This window comes from Syngnathus leptorhynchus, chromosome 14 (assembly GCF_054491065.1).
Source record: "Syngnathus leptorhynchus isolate UIUO chromosome 14, UIUO_Slep, whole genome shotgun sequence".
Classification (NCBI taxonomy): Eukaryota; Metazoa; Chordata; class Actinopteri; order Syngnathiformes; family Syngnathidae; genus Syngnathus; species Syngnathus leptorhynchus.
The window spans coordinates 1,730,282-1,751,817 of NC_141208.1; the positions used below are offsets into that span (position 1 = coordinate 1,730,282).

At 43.4% G+C, this 21,536-nt stretch overlaps 4 protein-coding genes across 5 annotated transcripts; 2 read left to right on the forward strand and 2 right to left on the reverse strand.

Annotated features, from left to right (window-relative positions):
• The first annotated feature begins 1,015 nt into the window (after positions 1 to 1,015).
• Positions 1,016 to 11,189, forward strand: LOC147045876 (serine/threonine-protein kinase NIM1-like). Its single transcript, XM_085930375.1, has 5 exons — positions 1,016 to 1,072; positions 6,783 to 7,038; positions 7,102 to 7,377; positions 7,511 to 7,779; positions 7,931 to 11,189. The coding sequence occupies exons 2-5, from the start codon at positions 6,984 to 6,986 to the stop codon at positions 8,663 to 8,665; spliced, it is 1,335 nt and encodes a 444-aa protein (XP_085786501.1). The 5' UTR covers positions 1,016 to 1,072; positions 6,783 to 6,983; the 3' UTR covers positions 8,666 to 11,189.
• On the reverse strand, positions 1,457 to 5,722 carry pnhd (pinhead). The gene is made up of 7 exons (XM_085930688.1): positions 5,578 to 5,722; positions 5,118 to 5,213; positions 4,911 to 5,053; positions 4,521 to 4,800; positions 3,090 to 3,271; positions 2,253 to 2,311; positions 1,457 to 1,607 (listed from the first exon to the last, which is right to left on the reverse strand). Exons 1-7 carry the CDS (start codon positions 5,627 to 5,629, stop codon positions 1,457 to 1,459), a joined length of 963 nt encoding a protein of 320 aa, XP_085786814.1. The 5' UTR covers positions 5,630 to 5,722.
• On the reverse strand, positions 8,987 to 17,497 carry ccl25a (chemokine (C-C motif) ligand 25a). Its single transcript, XM_085930376.1, has 5 exons — positions 17,421 to 17,497; positions 10,028 to 10,121; positions 9,469 to 9,586; positions 9,266 to 9,383; positions 8,987 to 9,195 (listed from the first exon to the last, which is right to left on the reverse strand). The coding sequence occupies exons 1-5, from the start codon at positions 17,436 to 17,438 to the stop codon at positions 9,169 to 9,171; spliced, it is 375 nt and encodes a 124-aa protein (XP_085786502.1). The 5' UTR covers positions 17,439 to 17,497; the 3' UTR covers positions 8,987 to 9,168.
• ranbp3b (RAN binding protein 3b) lies at positions 13,483 to 21,068 on the forward strand. 2 transcript variants are annotated; one of them, XM_085930374.1, is made up of 19 exons: positions 13,483 to 13,676; positions 13,750 to 13,788; positions 13,918 to 14,120; positions 15,778 to 15,833; positions 16,131 to 16,167; positions 16,243 to 16,320; positions 16,398 to 16,469; positions 17,082 to 17,147; positions 17,289 to 17,381; positions 17,466 to 17,569; positions 17,665 to 17,784; positions 17,871 to 17,971; positions 18,051 to 18,126; positions 18,242 to 18,332; positions 18,759 to 18,886; positions 18,971 to 19,091; positions 19,192 to 19,334; positions 19,602 to 19,785; positions 19,863 to 21,068. In XM_085930374.1, the coding sequence occupies exons 3-19, from the start codon at positions 14,099 to 14,101 to the stop codon at positions 19,904 to 19,906; spliced, it is 1,536 nt and encodes a 511-aa protein (XP_085786500.1). In that variant the 5' UTR covers positions 13,483 to 13,676; positions 13,750 to 13,788; positions 13,918 to 14,098; the 3' UTR covers positions 19,907 to 21,068. The 2 variants fall into 2 exon arrangements, with proteins under 2 accessions (XP_085786500.1, XP_085786499.1); XM_085930373.1 differs by having other exon boundaries at positions 13,630 to 13,788.
• The last annotated feature ends 468 nt before the right edge of the window (positions 21,069 to 21,536 follow it).

Consider the following 21,536-nt stretch of genomic DNA (forward strand, 5'->3'; position numbering starts at 1 on the left):
AGTAGTAAAAAAAAAAAAAATGCTATTTGGCTGCAAATGTAAATCACCCATCAGTGAATGTAAAGGGAGACTAATGGCGGTGTTGACAAAGGTGTCAAGTCCACCGACTGACCATTATTGTTCTCCAGTCTGGCAATAAACGCTCAAATCAATTTAAAAGTGGAAAAGAAAGGAGGGGGTAGGAAAAAGTGCAGTCAATTCAAGTTTTACTCTGGGCACCCATCCACTAACCCCCCCATTTTGAGGAAGTGTATGCCAATGGATTCATTAATTTGGAATAATGGAAACCGATTAACTGGTGTTGTTAGTTACACGTCTTTTTCCTCTATTTGCATGACTGCTTAGCGTATTGTGTCACAGATGGTCGCTCCATCGTCCCGGCACCACTTGAATTTTGAGGGAAGGATTTTCGGCACAGGTTGATCGATTCTAAACTTCGGAGGATCAAAGTTGCTCACTGCACACTACGACCAAGTGGGCAAACAAGTCATAAAAAAAAAGAGAGCACTTGTTGCTTGTATCACTCAAACGTGCCGTTTCACACATGTTGCTATCAAAGAAGCCTTTTCAACTAACGCGTGTGTTTGGACAAAGTTGGACAAGTTAGGCGGCCCGCGACCACACTGAGTGGCCTCTTCTTTAAAATTAAATCATTCAAATGTGGGTGTGTATTTTAATTGGAGGTGTTTTTGTTGTTGTTGTTTTTTTGCTAACCAATAAGTCTTCAAGAAACGCTGATAAGCGCTCGACAGGTTTTCAATTAAAAACAAAACGGGGACTGAAACGAAACAGGAGAATTAGGAATGTGAAAATAGGTTGAAATTTTGAGTGAGTACTTTTTTTGTGATTTCTTTATTATTCAAATATCAGGAGTTGGAGACCTTCCATCCAAAGTAAAATTGACGTGGAAAGATGATAATTAACAGTTTATTAATACATTAATTCTTAAGAATTTTTATCTATATGTTTTTATATTTTCAATGCAAATGTGAGCTAAAAAAAACATTTTTTTCCCAGGGATGTAGCTGGCCTCTGAACAATCCTGTCGACTTACTACTTAAGAGGAGCGATGGTATGTACAAACCTTTACAGAGAATGTTTAATTACTTATATACACATGCAGCAGATCCACCCACAGTCTTAGACAATACGTTGCAATAATGCTTACATACAAAAATCGACATAGCTGTTTAATAGATAAACACTGGCACATTTATTTGAGTATTAGATTTCTTTTTTTTAAAATATCAATTTTTACATATATTACATATGATACAAAAATACTTTAAGGAGTGGCACAGTGGGCTCCTCTGCCTCACAGTTCGAGGTCGTGGCTTCATATCTGGACGGTGGCTTTCTTTCTTTAGTGGAGTTCGGTTGAGAGAGAAATTAGATGGGGTTGGCTGGACAACCATGTCATGTGCGCTTCCATCCAGTAGGGGGCTCTGTTTCGCGTTCAGTTTGGGCAGTGGCAGGAAGTGATGGACAGGACGGCGCTCATCTTGCCGTGTTGGCTCAGGAAAGTGTGTCGCTCGTATCCTTGAGGCACACACAAGTTGGACTGGTTCTCGGCCCACAAGTGGCAGATTTCAGGGTCAGACGGACTCCTGGAGAAAGGGAAAACCATGTCATAACACAAAAAGTACTGACAGCATCCATGTGAAGACACACCTTGATTTTTTTTTTTGGGGCTGAAAACCATCATTTCAATTGGAACAATTTAAACTACGATTTATTGATTTTCGTGGCAACATTGTTAGTTAGCACTACAAAGTAAGGAAATCATTTGCTGAGTTGTTTTTACTTGGGGTACGATAGTTCTGTGAACTCTTGTTTCTTTCTCAATTAGTTTAGACAGTTGATTATAATAGGAAAACGGATGAACTATTCATCTGACAGTTATATAAAAACAATATCCTGTATAAAGAATATATTTGTCCTTCATTCTTTCGATAAGGTTTGTAATGCCTACTTCCATTCTTAAAATGTTAATGATGTGATAATGATGAAGGCGTTGTATAAAATTAGATAAACCGGTCGTTGAAAAGTAACGATAGTTAGTTTATGTTTTTAAACTTTCTCCCTTTTTTCTCCCTGATTTTGTCCCAGAAAAGAGTAGAGGGTGTTGAAAAGAACATTTGGTGTTTGAAACTTAAAAGAGTCTGCTTGAGAAGGTGTCAGAGCTCGCAAGCAATTGTGAAGTGACGACCATTGTGGTGTTCCAGGACTGTTGCAGCTGCGCTCGTACGTACCTGACAAGGCATCGGTTTCCTGCGGTGCAGCCTCCTAAACATCTGCCCACGTCCACTTCCTGTGGAACATTAGCAAAAGACAGAGACGGGCCGTCAGCTCACAAATATTGACGTGGTTGCGCTTTGATTTGACACCTGCAGGGGCCCATTTGTGTTTGCCCTCCATGCTCGCACCTTCACTGCTGAGCCCAGAACACCCTCCCAATAGACACACACAAAAGGAGAAAATCCAATGAAGCTTTTCAAAAATATTGATAATAAGCTTTTACATGCAGTGGCATTGACTAGAACAGGAATGGATCATTTATTCATTTGATTTCAAAACGACTGTTGGGTTATAAAAAAAAAACGAGATTATTTTTGAAGCAGACATTTCTTCTGGGATTCATATTTTGAATTAAAAAGTATTATGAAGTCTTTTAAAAGGCCTTAATTATCATTAACAAATTCGACACATTAAATAATTATAATTTTCAATGAATTAACATATTGCATTTATTCATTTAGTTTCCAGATGATGAGCATTTGTAGGAAGTAAACCTCATCCATCACGTCGTTGCGTTGAGTCAAGCCACATCAAATCCATATTTTCTGATGCTTGTGGCACAAATAAGCAAAAAAGAAGGCAGGAGGCTGATAAAGTGCTGTCTGTCGCCATGAATGAAACTAATTCATTAGTGTGGAGCACTCGCACAGCAGCAGCGGCGTTTGCCATTTCCTCTCAACTTGTGAAAGCTGAATTACAAATGAGGCTGCTTTGCATGTGCTAAACCATGAAAGCCAAAGAATGCTTTTCCAGGGAAGGCTTTGTCAATTGGATTCTTATTGTAAGCGTACCCTGAGTCTTTCCTCCTTGACGCCATCGCCGTGGTGCACAATTTCGTAGTAATATTCCACATAAGGGACTCGGTAGCAGCTCTCCTTCAGATCGCAGGCCGCCACCGTCTGGATCACTTCCACTTTGTTGGGGGTCTCCACCAGGGCCGTGTCGAATTTGGTGGACACGCAGGAGAATCCCTCTGTGAAAAAAATGTGTGACATTTATTTATGTCTAGAAATGGAAATTAGTCTCAATAGCCACCGGGAAAAAAAGTGTCAAATTTCAAAGTATTTCCAAGGATTTTAATTCCCTTTATTTTCCCTTTGAAAATACACATATTACATATGATAGATAAATATCAATACACATATTTAATCTTTTTTACGTCATTACTTTTTGGTGTTGAAGTTTATTGCAGATTATTTTTCTGGGGTTAAATATTTGAATTCACAAAACCTGGGTTTGGAACACAGCCAGGAAATTTGACCAAATAAAACATTATTAAAAAAAAAACCTCATGTGATGCATGGAGGCTCAATGTTAGGCTTAGAAAATATCAAAGGATTTTTCTTTAGTCTAAACAATTAAAATGGGCCTAAAATGGGGTTGAGAGCTCGAACTCAGCAGAGCTATGCATAATAATGGTTCAGGCCGAATTACAAAACTTTTTTTCCATAACCTGATGAAATGTAAAGATGCGGCCACCCTGAATGCCTTTGAAAAACTACACACAAAAATGTAATAATATAATAAGGAGAGTAAGTATAAGGAGAGTTACACAAAAACATGCTTAAATTACACAAACATTAACATTTTAATTAAATTACATTACAAACAAAACAACAAAAGCACCGGGAATCATACACAAGTTAAATTGTTTCCCTAATAATAATTGCTTTTGTAACATTTTTTTAGAACAGAACTTATTCAAGCCTTGCTTTAACTCTTGCGGATTATGACTTGGATAAGTGACAATCTCCACAGACAAGAAAAAAACCCAGAATGGAATTTACAAAGCATGAACTGCGGCCGTTGATAACACCTTCAATTGCGCTTCATTTGCATGGGCCGTTTTCTCCATCTTAACATCCTAGTCACAAAGGATATTGCGCTAATGACACACCAGTGCAAACACGCCCCCAAAGTTTGACAGCTGAGTGCAGTTTACCCCCCCCCCCCTCCAATTTGCAATAAGCCACACATGGCAAAGCAGAAATGTTAGCTCTGTGCCGAGAAATCAGTTTCTTCTTTTTTTTTAAATTTGAATTAATTCATTCATTTTAAGTTTTCAATTCGCCTACCGTGCAAGTTTGTAAAATGTGGGAGAAAAGAAAAGATTTGAACCCATGACCTCTGCACTGTGAGACAGACATGCTAACCAATCGACCATAGCCAATTGTAAATTGAAATTTTCACCACAGATGATATAAAAAAGTAGAATGAATTACCTGGGGCGCCCTTGGACTTGGAACACCCGCCTACGTCCACTACGCTCTCGTAGGGCGTCTCTGAGTAGAAGGTCCTCAGCGAGGGCACGCGCATGCACTGACCCGGTTGGATCTCGCAGTGGCACTCCTGTATCACCTCCACCTCACGAGGGCCCTCGAACAAAAGCACCCGGTCCACTCGCATGGCCGTCGGCTCGCACGCGTGGTTCGTACCGCACGAGGACAGTGGCGGTCTCTGGGGCTTTCCCACTTCCGGGGCGACGGGTGCACGTATCCTTACCTGGTGCCAGATTTGAGGTCAGAGAAATGACATTGGCCAAAACAAGTGTATTGGGGCCACGATACTAGACACAGTGCCGCCATGTGGTGGATAATAGGTACTGTACCTACTTTTTTGCTCCTGAGAAACTCCAGCATGGATGCGTGTCGCGTAAGGTCCTGCGCTCCGGCCTCGTGGGGCAGCCTGGCTGCCGCCCGTTCGCAGTTAGGCCTACACATGCCCACGTCCACGCTGATTGGACTGCCTGAGATGTCTGCAATGGAAAAACAACAAAATCAAGATGAGAATTTATGGCTCAGGATAATTAGAGGCTTTACCTTGACCGATGTAGACAAAGTGACTCTGCCGCCGGCAGCAGACTCTTTGCGTGAACAGGTTTCGGTGGTCCGTGCGCTTGTTGAGCACCGCCGCCACTGCAAAATAACACAAGTCAACAATTCAACAATGTTTGTGTTTGTGCGTGATGTTTAATGAAATGCTCAATAGAAAAAAATAGGAACAAAAATGACAAAGCATTTTTTATGATTATAGATATAATTATACATTACACAAAATATTAAAAATTTTATTGGATATCCACAAAAAAAAACGTTTTCTTGCATTCAAAATGTATGGCTATATTTGAATTCTACTGCAAATCTTAATTATAGATTTTTTTAAAAATGATATATTTTCATGCTATGCATATAGTGATCAAATTTCCAAATTCTGGTACACGGTGCGAATCCCATGCAAACAAATACACAAGTACTCCACAAAGCAAACAACCGTACTTACAAGTCACGTGAAGTGCGCACAGCAGCACGAGGCACAGTCGCAATCCGGCCATGGCTTTCAGTTCCCTCAAAGTGCTCCTCGGCTCACCAGACCCAGAGTGTCCCTCTCGCCTCTGTTCTTTAAATGAGCCTTAAATGTCACCGGTGCGGACGGAGTCAAAAGGAGAGCTAATCAAATTTCCATGGGGATGCTCGGTCCTCCTGCAAGCCACTTCAAAGGTGAACCTCCCCAAAAGAAGGCCAGCGTCCGCTTTTCCGGCCTGTCTCCTCCGTGTGTCGAGCGGGGCTCCAGCTCGACCTAATGAAGTGCCTTAAGTAGCCCAGTGGCCATTAAACGTGTCAATCCGAGGCATTAATCATCTTTTATCTCAGCGGGGGAGCTATTTAGCACCTCTGACTTAAAACAAAAACCAGGCCAGGATCAGCGTGGGGGCGCCCCGGGGCTCACCTTCCCGGACCGCCCCCCTCAGCACCTTTGTGTTTATTCAGCAGGGTGACAAATGGTCCAGGAGCCTGGCCCCCCCTTTCGCAGTGCATCAAGATGATGTGCATTCCTTATTTTCTACTTGAAAACAACGTGTTTACTTTTAGGGTCAAAGGCCATGAGAAAGTCTTCATCATGATAATGATAATGAAATGAGTTTAATATTGAATGAAATGTGTGATTGCGAATGACGACGTTGAAATGTGCACATACTTGCAGTGGTGTCCTCATCACGTGCTGAGCCGATGATTGGATTATCCAGCGGCAACATGTGCTGAAAGTATGAAGCTTATTGCTTATATGCTGCGGTGACATGTAACAGACTGTCTGGAGTCAGGTCGTGTGTCTGTGCTGGTATGTTGTTGGGTGTCTGGGTCACTGGGTCACAGGGTTACTTACCATTTGGAGCGGTCTTCAAATACTACTCTCACTGCGATATGGTAAAAGTGCATCATTAGGACAAAGGTGCTCTTTTTTTTTTTTTCTTTTAATCATTTAAAAACAGCCTTGTCAACTTGGGGAAAAAAAATAAACTAAAATCTAAACATTTTAATGAATTAAATATTTTGATGGGAATTGCTAAAAAAATTGAATTGAATTCAACTAATATAGTAGAATATGTTAAAATGAACAGCAGAATTGGAATATTCCCAAACTGAACTTGTTAGCCATTGAACGATGACAAGAAGGATAAATGATAATCCCACCTGCGTGTTTTACAGGCTCCCAAATTCACGTTTGGAAGCCTCTGCAAAGCCTGTCTGCGTGGGAGGAGCCCGGATTACAGCCCTTGGGACATTACGGGGCCACAGCATGATCCTCTCACAGCAGTGGACAGGCAGCAGTACCTGAAGATCATCACCTGAGGATGCCGGCTTTACGTTCGGACTGAGGCCTACGAACTCCACGACGGGATCCTAATCATGTATTTGAACAAAAAGAGCAGCACGGAGCGCAACAAAAAGAAGATCAAAACATGTAAGTGAATGAAAAGTCATGAAATGGTATTTTGTACGGCTAACTGGATGAGCTCCTTCTCAGGGGGTCCCTCTGGACAACACCCAAATAAGGTGTTGAAACGGGCGTCCCGCAATGTCGCAGAGAAGAACCAAAAGCCAGATGTGAGGGAGATGAAAACCCAGCAGGAGGTGGCGTGCCACACGTTGTTCGCCATGGCGTCCTACAACCTGAGCCACTCGGACAGGGTGATGGACGATCTCACATTGGGACGGCGGGTGGGCTTCTACGAGCTCAGGGGAGAGATCGGATCTGGGAACTTCTCTCAGGTCCGTCTGGGTATACACGACCTAACCAAAGGTGAGTCAGGCTTCTTTTATTCATAACTCAATGCATATAAAGCCCTTTTCATACTGCACTTGGGCACTGACGATCTTGGTGAAGCAGCACGTGGCTCGGTATCCATTCATCGAACGTAAATGTTCTTTTGCAGAGAGAGTAGCGGTGAAAGTCCTGGATAAGTCACGCCTGGACGAGATTTCGCAGACACTCTTTGCCTCGGAGATCTCGTGCATGGAGAAGCTGGCGCACCCCAACGTCGTGCGCCTCTACGAGGTGGTGGAGACCTGCAAGAGGTTGTATCTGGTCATGGAGCACGCCAGCGGAGGGGACTTGTTCTCCCACATCTGCACCAGGGGGCGCCTCTGCAACCTGGAGAGCAAGCTGGTGTTCGCCCAGCTGCTGGCTGCCATCAAGCACATGGTGAGTGACAACACACACGCGGACGCACAAATACCAATTTATTGTTTTAAAATGACACGTTTGTTATTTGTTGTACTGTTTGTATTAATTACTGCATTATTTACATCTTTGTATTTTGGTTTTTTTATGTTTCCTCTTGCTCTCACGGCAGCACGACAGCAACATGGTGCACCGGGACGTGAAGGCGGAGAACGTGTTCTTCACCAGCACGTACTGCGTCAAATTGGGCGACTTCGGCTTCAGCACGTCCTGCCGCCCCGACGACGTGCTGCACACGTTCTGCGGCTCCCCTCCGTACGCGGCGCCCGAGCTCTTCGGGCGCTCGGGCTACACGGGGCGCCACGTGGACATGTGGGCGCTGGGCGTGCTGCTCTACTTCATGACCAGCGCCACCATGCCCTTCACAGCCGTCAACACGGGGAGGCTGAGGCGCTGCGTCCTGCAGGGCTCCTACAGCATCCCCTCCTACGTGCCGGCCCCCTGCAGGGAGGTCATCCAGGGCCTGCTGAGACCCGTTCCCGCCGACCGCCTCAGCGCGGCCAAGATAATGTCCCGCGAGTGGATGAAGGGCGTCGACTACCCGCGAGCCTACCTGGCTTGTCGGCCCACGCCGGCGCACCTGGCGGGGCCGACGGTCACGCTCAGCTCTGACGACCTGAGCGTCAAAGCGGCGTTGGAGGCGCTGGGCGTCACGGAGCGCCACCTTCTGGACAACGGGCCCGGCCTGAGTAGTCCCATCACCGGCGCCTATCGCATCTTAGTGCACCGCGTCCAAAGGAGGACGTCGGCGGAAGCGGCGGGCTACGGCTACGTGTGCATGACGGAGACGCGCAACAGACTCAAGCGGCTGGACAAACGCACCTCTGCGGTTTGTATTGTCATGTAAGCACTTTGCATGCTTTTCAATCTTTCAGACGAAGTTGATTATTATTATTTTTTTTTTTTTTTTGCTCCCTGGCTTGCCCTTTTGATGAAAATGTGTAATTTGAACAGGCTGCCCGGAGTTAAAGTCAAGCTTTCAACTGACAGGTTGCAGTCTTGAGCAACTCATGCTGCAGGGTGACATCAACTCAATTCAGGTTTCATTGGCAGGTTGGCAAACAGGGAATGAGTCATGAGTTTAATGCCACTCCCATTTCAAATTTACTGTCCAACAAAGTCATAATCACGAGCATAAATCATCTACACAGAGTTTGAGTTGCTAGGCAGGTTTATTATCAAAATGCTTAAGCTCAGGCTCATTTTCAGATTCACATTTTATGGTTTCCGCTTTCAAATACAGTGTTTCGATAGCCAATAGTCACGCGTCGTCGTAATAAAAAGTTCAGTCAATGCAAAACGGTCAAAAGCCAAAGTAAAAAAAAATGCCGGCGTCCTTCGAGGTCTCGCTCAGCCGAACAAGCGACCCTTGAAGTGCTGTAGAGAACAAACAAGGCTCAGTAAATGCACCGTATTAAAAAAAGAATACAAATCAAAAATAAAAGACCTTTTGGCCAGTCCTTTTGATGTGTTTGACAGCTTTCTTGTCAATGGTGGCCATCAGCTCTTGTACCCACGTCTCTCGCGGGTCGCAGCAGTACACGCGGCCTTTCCGCATGGTGAAGCTGCAAGGGTGACGGAATTCAGGAGATGAGCTACAGCAGGGCTCACCAACAAACCATTAAGTGCTACAGAAACCGTTGTGCTCACATGACAGCGGGGATGTTGCAGCCTCCGTCCGTCTCCTGAATTCGGTACTTGACCGCACGCTCCTGAGTCTTTCTGCCCAGCTCTTTGACGTACATCAGGCAGCAGTCGTCGTAGGACACTGAAGCAGAGAGCACATTTGGTTTTCTTCTCATTATTAGAGGCCGATTCAAAATCAAGAACTTTTAAAATGTCATTCAAACGGAAACACATTTTTGAAGCTGTCAGTTTGAACAAATCAAGCGCACCCCATTTTATTGACCCGAATCATAATACTTGGCAAACAGTCGTTTCATATGAATCTAACAGAAAACTAACAAGATGTGTAAAACAACTGCTCAAGATAACCCTCTAACAGTTTATTTGGATATAAATAATGATGAACAGGATCATCTTCCCAATCCACAATTGAATTCCAGCAGGAAGCAATAAAGGCTCAATGAGGACATGTCCAGCCTTCCCCTACACGGGTAATAAACAACAACCTTTCACTTGATCTCCTGCGGTATGTCGCCATAATAAAATAACTATAAACAGACGAAAGTTTTTCAAATTCTCTTACCTTGGGCCATTGCCAAACTCAGGCAAGATAAGACCAAGAGGATGAGTGGCGTGTTGAAACGCATGGTGCCCTGGATCAATTTTAGGCTGTAATGCTGCAATAATAGGGATAATAAAAAAAAGATTGGTAACACATTTATTTGTTCACCTGCAAACCTTTGGACACAAGAAATACTTGAGATTAAAAGGCAGGTAACGGAAACTTGCTTTTCTAATAGCTCTAGAATAAATGACGCTCAAAATCATTCTCAGTCTTGTTGTGCAAGTGTAAAGAGAAGTTCACCACACACTCAAACGAAATTTTAACATTAGTAAAACTCATACCAGTGCAAAGATCAATTAACTACTAATATAATGTTTTTTCACGGTCACACAAATCAGCAAACATTTGAACATTCCTAATATGAAGTCATTTTCCAATTTATTATAACTTATGTGACGTACAACAATAAATGAAGCGTTCACAATTTTAATGTTTCTATAATTATCATAAAAGTCATACAATAATAATCATCATAAACGTTTACAGCCATGAGTTAAAAAATAATTGAGCACGCATGCCTGTTTTACATCGACAAAGGTTGTCACAGTCATAAATAATTAAATGCGATAAAAAGATAAACACAACGAAATGCTGTTATATATCTGTGTGTGTGTGTGTGTGTGTGTGTGTTGCGTTGCTCACCTGTGTGTGGAGCTTGTGTGTTACCTGCGCGGGCGAGGCCTTCTTATAAGGCGAAAAAAGGGGGCGTCTCAACAAGTGTCGTATTTCCGTGAAAGCGACTCACCTTTGTACCCCGACTAATTTCTCTTTCGCTTTCCCAGAAGATGTGAACCACCCCACTTCCCCCTCCTTCCCCTTTTTTTTTTTTCCCGATTTTTGCAGTGCGGTGATCTGTTGACATGATATGATTGATTTAACTGAATGAAGCTGCATGAACGTCTCAGAACAAAAAGTCAAGCGACAAACGACGTGTTGGGCATGTTGAGATATTTGTTTTGGGTTTTTTTTTTTTTTGCCCACGTGGCAATCATAACCTGACTGAAGTTTCCAGCATCTTAAAATGAGAAAACGTCTTAAAAATCTAACCCAATGTGAAATTATCAATCATATGGTGTTGCATTAAATTGATTGGCAGAAACACATTTTTTTTCAAGGGGCTAAAAAACTGAATTTGTGATCACAGCATTTGAGTGTATGATTAAAATATATGAAATGAAACGAGTCATCAATTTTAGTGATGAATGACAAGCACATGATGCTGTGTCAACAAGGGTCTGATTGATGACAGCCCGTGAGGCCTGCACTTCCCTGAAAAAGATTTGGACTATTTACTGCATTGGTTTCTCATCAGGTGCACTCTGCGTCTGTCAGCATGTCAGTCCTGATTTTATCGTAACTTTACGTGAGCTTCAGGACAAACGCAGCAACTCGGATTTATGGCTCATTTCCAGTGCTAATTAAAAAAAAGCCAATTCTTCCCATCATCAACCATACCAGAATGGGATCTATTTTTATAGATATGATGTTGGTGTTGCTGCTGCTTAATGGGCCTTGAGTGTTCATGTGGAAATGTGATAGCGCCGCTGCCTGTTTACACTCCAACCGGGAGTGAAGCCAAGCACTTAAAGCCAGCCAAGCGTATACGGAGCTGTCGTCGTCGTCGTCGTCGTCATAAGAGTGATGTTCCGCTTTGTCAGGATGAACGACGCCATCCTCTCGCTAACCTCAAATCATCTACTTGTGGATGAAAATACTGTCGTGTTGGTCATTCATTGATGAAAAGATTGTTTTGGGAAGATGAAATACTAATCCTTGGAAAATGATCATGACATACAATGTTGCATTGAACATTCTATGCATCATAATTGTATGCATGATTGAACATAAGCTCAAATCATATTGGTTGTTCTTTTGTCTTGATTAAGATAGCATTTTTTGGTGCAATTTTGCAAAGCAATTGCTACAAATCTTGCTAGCTCTATTCTCTTGACAAGTGTACCTGCAAACTCAGCAAAACAAAAGCAAACGATTATTATTGCCACTCCTAGGAATGCATTACCAAAGTATTACCGATAGATTAATGCCGGGATTTGATGGTACCTCGCCGACAGGGCTTGGACGTGAGCCAAACCTTCATCATTCATTCCCGACAACACAACATTGTTGTTTCGGTGCCATGACTTTAGCAGAACACGGGTCCGCAAAGAACGCATCTATCCTGCGGGCATAGATGCCCATGAGTGAAAATCTACTTTGGTGCATTGTGTGTAAAAAGACATCAAAATCACAAAGGTGATCAAATAAATAAAAAAGAATTATTCTAGTAGTTCTATTCTTCTTTGTCAAAGAAGCAGTAACTTTATTTTGCTCCCATGCTCTCCCTACAAGCTGAAAAAATATACTTGTTAACTTTATTGTGGTTTTTTTTCCAATCAAAAATGACATTCTAGTTCATTTGATTGTCCTTATTTTAAGATAGGTATTCAGTTCAGTATGAATTCTGCATTGCAAAAGGTCACTTTTTTTTTTTTTTTTTTTAGCTAAGTAGCATGTCCAGTGCCAGTGAGTGAGTGAAATACTACAGTATTTAGGAAATATAAATATTTAGGAAATATAAATAAGGCACACTGCATTGGGATTTGACAGCTGCTTTAATATTTGTGTTTATGTAAGGGCGCATTGGCTGTCAAGATGCTGATGGATGGCAAAGGAAAAGATAAAGCGTTCTGGTTCCAAGCACAAAGCAAGCTCTCCTGACAGAAGATCAGACGAGCGCTAAACACAAGCGGTGGCTTGTTGTTGTTGCGCCTGAGGGGAAATGTTAAGTATCATTCTTTCTGGAAGCCTTTGGGCCTTTTGGGCTTTGCGCAATGTCAACTCTTGTGTAATGTCATTTTTGCTTTTGTTAGTTTTGGTTGTCTTTCGACCAAATGTGAGCAATCACAGATGCTTTGTGTTCGTGTGTGTGCGTGCGTGCGCATGCTCACCACTTAGGACTTGTTTTACTTTGTCATGATTGAGAACTTAACAATAATTCTTATTCATTTTAATCCCGGAAAGAGTGCTTTTTTTTTTTTTTTTTTTTTTAAATCATTAAGCCACATTATCTCCTGATGCAAATTATTGTGGTTAACATTTTTGGCTTGTTTTTTTAGATATAGATTTTCCAAAAATGACTTATTACTTCTGGTCACTCTCCCTCTTTGGTATATAAACCTAGGAAAGAAGATGTGTTTTTGAGGAAGTTCTTTGATGAGTTCCAATTATATGTAGTGCAAATTGGCCTAATATGTTGGCTCTCATTAGATTGTGGCGTGCTCTGTCTGACTCTAGGAGACAGTTTCACAAATGTCTCCCTCTCGTGGACAGATTCATTTCTACAATACAAAGCTGTGCGCGCTGTCATCGGAAATGAATGATGAATAATTGTTTCTTTAGTTTTAATTTAATTCTTGAATGTTATATTTAACTGTATTCGTTATTTCGTTTTATTTTTTTATTCCCGAGGTGTCTCCCTCTCCTTTTGCTTTCCATTTCCTTGGGCGGGGCTCTTGACTGCTAAAGGCCTTGGTCATGTTGCCATCCATCATGAGGGACAAAGAAAGCCAGAGTGATCTCCAAAACGTCAGAGGAACAACAAAAACAGGCCAGCAAGCTCACTTGGAGTTGGAAAACACATGACAAAACATGTATTATTCATACATCCATCCATTTTCTAGGGTGACTGTTGATCTTGAGCCAATCCCACCTAACTTTGGGCGAGTATTATTTATTTATTTATTTATTTATTTATTTATTTATTTATTTATTTATTTATTTATTTGTTTATTTGTTTGTGTTTGTTTGTGTTTGCTTATTTGTATTTATTGATTTGCCGTGACGCTCAGGCGAAAGCAGACGAAGGCCGACGAATGCAGACCCACTGACGCAGTCAGACGAAAGCAGACGAGTGCAGATGCAGGCGGGACGCGTGGAGCTGTTGACGGCGGCCGAGTGAGTGCTCCCTCTCCCGGCCTGCGCCTGTCTTATCTGCGCGGTGGCTTGTGGGTGTGTGAGCGTCGAAGTAAAATGGCGGACTTGGCGAACGAAGGTGAGTCGCTTAGCAGTGTGGAGTAGGGAAGGGACACAAAAACACTCATTGCCGTCTTCCGAACGTCCCATTTACCGGCGTTTGCACTTGCGCCGAGGAGGATAAGACACAAGCCGGCGGTTCATTTGGCCCCAGTTGGAGACGCACGAGTGCTTCCCGGCGTTTCCTAGGCTACACTGTTAGCAAACATGCTAACGCGGCTAAAGGCTTGGGATGCGGCTAATAGCTGGAAAGCTTCGGAACGCCCTCGAATGCTAGCTTGCTGCTTAGCGAGCTAATCGTACGATGCTAGCACCCGGCTATTTATAGATACATATTATATCTGTAAAGACTTTAATAGGTGCTTCGCCTTTTCTTGCACGTTCACAGCTATTAGAAGTGATGCTTTCTGCGGAGCCAGTGACTACATGTCAGGCCGACTTCTGTTAGTTCGTAGATGTGTGTTTTAGGCGGGTAAAGTCATCTTTTTCTTCCGATGTCTTCGGGACCAAAATGCACTTGACCGGGAGTGATTGCCGTGACGTTTAATTCGCCGCGTCGAGATTGTTGCGAACGACGTTAGTGGAAACGTCACAACCGGAGCGATGCTCAGCTCCTCACCATCGCCGTTCAACACCCGTCTATTTGCTGGATAGCTTCCGGAAGATGCTCGTGTCAATTCAAAAGAGATAACCCGCAAAGAGGTGCAGTTGTGTTACGTGATACCAGTACGGATCACACTCAAAAAGATAGACATGCTATGTCGTTATGTTTACGAGTGTAATACCGAATATATGTGCTCATTTCAATGTTATCCACCGGGTATGACGTTAGGCGCTCTCATTGGCATATCATTTGAAATCAAAAATTGGATGATCATAGTCACCTACAAAATTGTTGTTGCAGTACTGCCTGTGTACCATAAAAGCAGCAATCAAGTTGCTTCGGTAAAATTAACTATAAACCAACACTAGCTAGCAAATGCCTGTAAATATAGTCAATTTAGACCAGTCCTGTGTCTGACAGAGAACTCTTGCTTTGGCTTATTTTGGGGCCAATGAAGTAGCTTGACGTGAGGCAATGAAGTTCACTGAACATGCCTAAAGTCTTGACAATTTAACAAATGTATGGTAGTATAATGTGGAACTAGATGAAGCAGTTTCTTGTGTGTGAATGCTGAAATGCGGAATGACAATTTAATGATGTGGAATGCTTAGGAACCATGTCATATATTTGAATGATAAATAAAGATATTGAACAGTATGGAATCATCTGGAAGGATTAAATGACACTGAATTTTTATTTTGAAGAGAGAAAAAAAATACAAATAGTGTTAGAAAATGAAACTAGGGCCTGACCTGAATTTAGCTGGTGCGCCTCTGTAATGACAGAACTGTTCTATTGAGTTTTATAGGTGCATTTATTTGTTTTTATTGTTTGTGGATCACATGTTTGTGCTGTTTCTGTACACTTGCATAAAAACTAATAAAACAAGCGTTTTAAAATTGACATTTCAAAATTGACCTCAAAATAACTTGTTGGATCCCCTAAATGTAGTTGAGTGCATAAGTATGCTCCTATTGAGACAATTGCCATCATATGCTGCCTCCTGTTGGTGCGGAGTAAACAACATCGTCTGCTCGAATGATTAATCTTTTTTTTTTTTTTCTCCTGCCAGACAAGCCTGCCATAGCGCCCCCTGTGTTTGTTTTCCAAAAAGACAAAACTCAGAAGGTGAGTTTGGTTTCATTTTTCGACAATGATGAAGCTCCTTTGCTAGCTAAAATAAGAATGCCTTTGAAAAAGGCGCATAGCACATTCCTCACCACTGGCTGAACTGTAAACAAGGCTCCACGAGAGGGCTTCTCATGCACATATTTCAATCGTAGTCACGATTGCGCTTGATGTTGACGTACATTTTCAAATGACAAAGTAAAGGATATTTTTAACCTGGTACAATGTTGTTGTTTTTGTATTGAAGATTTGCCCTTCTTGAGATTGTTTGTTTGTTTGTTTGTTTGTTTCTTACAGCGATCTGCAGAGGGCTCAAGTGCAGAGGATGGAGAAGGTATAAATCTGACATCTGAAGAGGCCGATGGCTTTGCTATTGTTATTAAAATATTTCTCGCATTTGCACGCTCAGATTCAGATAAAGACGAGGCCAACTACTTCCCTCCAGTAAAAAGGGAGCGGACTTCATCATTCCCGCCGCTACAGTCGGGTAACAACTTTGTTGCTGTTTGCTTGGAGCACAGAGTTGATTTGTATGCTGAGGCTTTCTCCCAAACTCCTTTGCAGTTCCCAAGAACAACATATTCATGCCCCCCAGTTTCTGCCAGTCTCCGACTGGGAACTCTGACTCTGAGCCTGGTGAGTTCTCAAAATTTATAACATTAAATTGGTATGTAAGGAAAAATAGCTTTGAACAAAATGTGGCAAAAATATTTGGTCTTCCAGAATTTTTGTGCATTTCTGTTTCGAGTTCCTGTCTCCTGTGAATTTGCCACCGCTAACCCTCCAATGCTTGCGTCACCGGGACAACTGGAGAGGTGGCTACTTTTTTGAGTTCAGGGACTGGAAAAAGTAGATCAAGACAGCATGTCTTGTACTTTCACTCGAGAAAGCAGCGCTGCAATACCAAGCAGTGCTTTTGTCAGTTGGTATGCAGATCAGTGAATGTGGTGCATCCAGAGCACGCAGCCCAGAACCTCAGAAAGATAGTACTAATCATCTCAACATCATGTTTTCTGAACAGGGCACAGATGTTTGAATCAGTAGAACATCACTGCCACATTTTAAGACTCGTGTTGAGGCATTAGAATCAAAACGAAGTTGCTAACATTGGTCTGAATTGAGGACTTCGAAATGACTGTGTTGCCGTGGTAACAGGCCCAAGCGGCTCAGAGAGATGCAAAAGAACCTAAGTTGACCGATGTGTGTTTAATGTTTTGTTTCTTCACCTGCTTTCGGGCGTCACGCCAGAGGAGAAGCCAGTGGGGTTCCGATTAAAGCCGCCAACTCTCATACACGGGCAGGCGCCCAGTTCAGGTTTGTGCCACATTTGTGCCAAGCTTTTCCACATTGAATCCAATTTCAAGGAAGTAACAAATGTTTGGAACAGTTGTTGCAAACCTTCTGCACGGAAAGGCACCTTCTGAGAAAAGCAAGCACGTGTGTTTGTTATTGCAGGCGTCCCGAGTCAGAAACCGAAAGAGCAACAACGCAGCGTTCTCCGCCCGGCGGTTCTTCAAGCGCCACCCTCCAAATCCCACACAGAGTCGAGTAGGGAAAATCACATTTGCTCACGTGCTGCAGACTCACTGTTACTTTGCTCGACATCTTCGTTCACACTTGTGTCCTTTACAGACTCCACTTGCGGAACCAACGGCGTGAAGAAGTTGTCAGACGGCCCTTCAGTCGCCCAGTCCCTTTTCCTGAACAACACAGAGCACTCAGCCGCCCCAAACATGGTAACATCCTGCAAATGATCTCTCTCCCCCCCCCCCCCCCCCCCCCCCCCATGGTCCTAGTTGTGGAGTTTGTTTTGTGTTCCCGTTTATTTCAGAAACACGAAAATGAGGAAGACGGCCCAAGTGACGTCAAAGATGAAGGAGGAGACGACAAGGAGGAAGGAGATGTAGCAAATTCTTTTGTATTTGGTCAGAATATCAAAGACAGAGCAAAGGTGGGTTTGCATGACCACAGATAAATAAATGTTCAACATCCTAATCAATTTTTGATTTGACACTTCCTTCCGTGTCTTCCTTCCAGTTGGACCAGAACAGTACAGAAGAGAAGTCAAAGGACATTCTTCCAGGAGACTGTCAAGCAGAGGGAACCAATTATTTCTTGCAGTACATCTCTACCCCAAGGTAATCTCACTATAGTCTCTTGGTCATTAATATTACTTGTTATTATTGCATGAATTAATTCATCCATTTGTCTTCCCAGTTTAAATAATGCCTCAAACAGTGCAGACAGTGGGGCGAAATTTGTGTTTGGACAGAACATGTCCGAACGGGTTTTGGTGAGTGTTGGCGGCTTGTTTGCATGGTCAACCAAGTTGGACAATGTCCAAATGTGGAAAATTTCCCACGTGTGTGTATGCATCTTTTTTTTCTTTTTTTTTTCTCCCATCCTAGAGTCCTCCCAAGGGCGAGACGCCCAATGAAGATAGTAAAGAGGTTCCAGAGGCTTCAGAGCCCCCGTCACAGGAGCCCACCCCAGAGAAGGGTAACTGCCACCCCCGCCTCCCTTCATACATGATAATTTATGTTCTCATTAAGGGTTTTGGGACTGAAAAACAAGTTGGCGTTTCTGTCCCTCGAGGTGAAGTTGAATTTAAAGGCGGTCCTTGGGGAAACAAACTTCAGTCTGTCTTGCAAGCAGTCCTGTATTCCGTGCTGTCAATGGGTTTCCAGTACCCAAGCCACCAAAATTTAACTCTGAGTGGGTGGGGCGGGTGGGGGGGGGGGTGGGGGGAATGTCCCAAGTAAATCAACAGGCTCTGTTTAGGTAGGATACAGTAAAAGGCCTTTCCTGGCGACCTCTTTGCTTGCAGTTTGAAGTCGAGTGTCTTTTGGAGTAGTTTGTAGTGGCTGTTCAAGCTCTCAAGGTTTATAGTCCAGCTCAGCACTTGACAGTTTGCACTCTTCTCAGCATTGAACAGCGTGTCGGAGTCTTTGGAGGAGTCTGCCGCCGCCTACACCAAAGCCACAGCCAAGAAGTGCATCTTAGAGAAAGTGGACGTGAAAACCGGGGAAGAATCAGAAAGCAACGTTTTACAGGTGCCGTCGAGGGTTCCTTTGACATTTTGCCACCTGCCAGAGATACACAGCCAGCGAGTTTGCTTGCTTTGTCCCGCAATTCAGATGCAATGCAAGTTGTACGTCTTCGAGAAGACGGCGCAGTCGTGGATAGAGCGAGGGCGGGGTCTACTGAGGCTTAACGACATGGCGTCGACGGACGATGGCACGCTACAGTCGCGTCTGGGTAAACGCAAGCGAAATGAGTGTGTATTATGGCCTGTCGTGACTTGTGATGGCCAAGCATGGGCTCTTTTTTTTGTTTTGTTTTTTTGGACTCCCTCCAGTGATGAGGACCCAGGGCAGTCTTCGGTTGATCCTCAACACTAAACTTTGGCCCCAGATGCAAGTGGACAAGGCAAGCGATAAAAGTGTACGGGTCACAGCCACAGACACGGAGGACCAAGGGGTCAAGGTCTTCCTAATATCGGTATGTTTTGTCGGAAGTATTTTCACCAACGTAGGCGTTCAGCTCTGTACTACGAATGGAACATGAAACGTTGAACGCTAACACACATTCACACAAGTCATAATTCCTGTAAACCTGTGTGAGACTGGCTTAAACCAAGATACCGCTGTAATATCTTTGTTGTCCACCAGATGATGCTAAACTTTTCCACCTTATGCTGTTTTCTACGAGGATGCCTCACTGCTTGAAAAAAAAAAAAAAAAAGTTCAAGCCTGTTGTGCTCCTCAGGGTAGTTCCAAGGATGTAGGCCAGCTGGCGGCGGCGTTGCATCACCGGATTTTGGCCCTAAAAAGCCGGGCGGAGCAGGAGCCCGAAGCCCCCGTGACAACCATCCCCGACGCCGAGGTGCCGCAGTCCAACGAGGACGACAGCGACGAGGAAGGCGGCGCTTCGGCCTCCGCTCCCGCGACGGGTAAGTCACTCCACTTTTGTCCTTTTTCCACTGCTAGCCCCTCCCCCTAACCAGGCGTCTGTTTTGTCCACCTGCAGCTAACACAGAGGGAGGAGAGAACCAGGCTGCAGGAAGCACATAGCGCTTTCCCTCTGAGACGGCCTGCAGAGATGCCACTTTGGAGGCATTTTTTTTTCTGTTGGCATCTCCACGGACACCCCCTTTGACCAACGTGGTCCCTCCAGACCAGTAACTTTTGGATATTAGAATTCTAGCTCCAGGAAATAACCTCCCCAGTCCCCCCCCCCCCCAGTGCCGAAGTGTCTCCCACCCCACCAGCCAATCTGCGTCATCAAAGGAGTACTTTCCTCCTTCTGTTGTTGGATTTTCTCCTCTACGTCCCCCGCCCCCATTTCCCCCCCCCCCACTAGCAAAAATAAAGACTTCAGAGCTTTGGTTTGGGACTTTTCTGCTCATCATATTGATGAGTGTAAAGGGTGTTTTTCCTCTACATTTTAAAGTATGGCACATGTTAAGACTGCAGTTTCTACTTTGGGACCTTTCTACTTCAATGTACAGCCCCCCACCCCAAACTCCTGCGTTCTCTGGATGCCACATCCATGTTACCCGAGTCCCAAATTTCGCAGCGCGTTAGACCAAGTCTGTTCTGTCAGCTCGTCTATATCCAGCCCTCCACAAACTCCCCTTCCATCCCAGCCCTACCCCAAAACCTGATCAGTGTGTTTGGTTTTGGCAACTGTAATTTATTTCTTTTTTTTGGGGGGGGGGGGGGGGGGGTCATGAGGCATCTCAACGTTTGTGCTATTTGTAACAGCTAGGCGAGAGTCCACTCAACTTGTCATTAATAGCATTTTCCTTTGATTTCCTATCGATCTATATTCTAGTGAATAAAGGACTGAAACCATGCAGCTTTCTGTTCATGTGATGACTTTGAAGGGCAGAAGAATTCTCCCATTTTCTTTTTTTTTTTTCTCCCCCCCCTCACCTTTCTTTTGTTCAGAGAAGTTCAACTGTCAATCATCCTGCATGTAATCGTTTGTATTTCTTTAAAACATCCCAGGGCTTTATTGTGTTTATATTTTTATTTACATTTTGAAAGACATGTTGGAAGGAAATTGTGTGCGCGTGGAATAATTGGCGTGATAACTGTACTACCCTTTTTTTTTTTTTTTTTCATCAAATGTACATTTTTGAATACAATATATCATTTATTGGCGCACCATTTTTTCATCACCAACTCCTGCTCCTTCCTCATCCTTTACAAAATAAACCTCTGCCATAAATGTTGCTTTTCTGATTTAATGAATACATACATGAAATATTAACTTTCTACCCCTTCCCAGAACTTGTCTAGTTTTGTCCAAAAAAGGCTTCTATAAGGATAACTGCGCAGTAGAGCCAATCGACTGCCTTTAACTTAAAAGTGGCATCATATGCATTTCTTTTGTCCCCTATAAGGACGGTTTGAGTATAAAAGCTTCTCTTCAGTAATGTCCGTCTTGATCTCGTTCTGTCTCGTATCAATTATACGGCACTATTTGCCTGGCGGATGGACATGCAATCGACACATCACTCTTCTCCCCTGTAATGATGTGCATTCCAGTTCTTTTAAGTGAACTGAATCTTTAGAATCAGTTCACTCAATAAATTCGTTCAAACGAATCGTTCAACAAATCGTTCCATCCCACACACATCCTTTTTTTAAATGTATTTATTTTTTATAAATCAGATCATCAAAACTCATGGTCGAA

Coding starts and splice junctions, on each gene's coding strand:
- ccl25a (XM_085930376.1), bottom strand. Junction 9,587..10,027: donor GAGTTTGGCAATGGCCCAAG/GTAAGAGAATTT, acceptor TCTCTGCTTCAG/TGTCCTACGACGACTGCTGC. Junction 9,384..9,468: donor TGCAACATCCCCGCTGTCAT/GTGAGCACAACG, acceptor TCACCCTTGCAG/CTTCACCATGCGGAAAGGCC.
- ranbp3b (XM_085930373.1), top strand. CDS start 13,718: ATGTATTATTCATACATCCATCCATTTTCTAGGGTGACTGTTGATCTT. Junction 16,470..17,081: donor GAACTCTGACTCTGAGCCTG/GTGAGTTCTCAA, acceptor GCGTCACGCCAG/AGGAGAAGCCAGTGGGGTTC. Junction 18,887..18,970: donor CAGAAAGCAACGTTTTACAG/GTGCCGTCGAGG, acceptor CCCGCAATTCAG/ATGCAATGCAAGTTGTACGT.
- LOC147045876 (XM_085930375.1), top strand. CDS start 6,984: ATGTATTTGAACAAAAAGAGCAGCACGGAGCGCAACAAAAAGAAGATC. Junction 7,039..7,101: donor CAAAAAGAAGATCAAAACAT/GTAAGTGAATGA, acceptor GCTCCTTCTCAG/GGGGTCCCTCTGGACAACAC. Junction 7,780..7,930: donor TGGCTGCCATCAAGCACATG/GTGAGTGACAAC, acceptor CTCTCACGGCAG/CACGACAGCAACATGGTGCA.
- pnhd (XM_085930688.1), bottom strand. CDS start 5,629: ATGGCCGGATTGCGACTGTGCCTCGTGCTGCTGTGCGCACTTCACGTG. Junction 5,214..5,577: donor GTGCGCACTTCACGTGACTT/GTAAGTACGGTT, acceptor GTTATTTTGCAG/TGGCGGCGGTGCTCAACAAG. Junction 5,054..5,117: donor CTTTGTCTACATCGGTCAAG/GTAAAGCCTCTA, acceptor TTTCCATTGCAG/ACATCTCAGGCAGTCCAATC.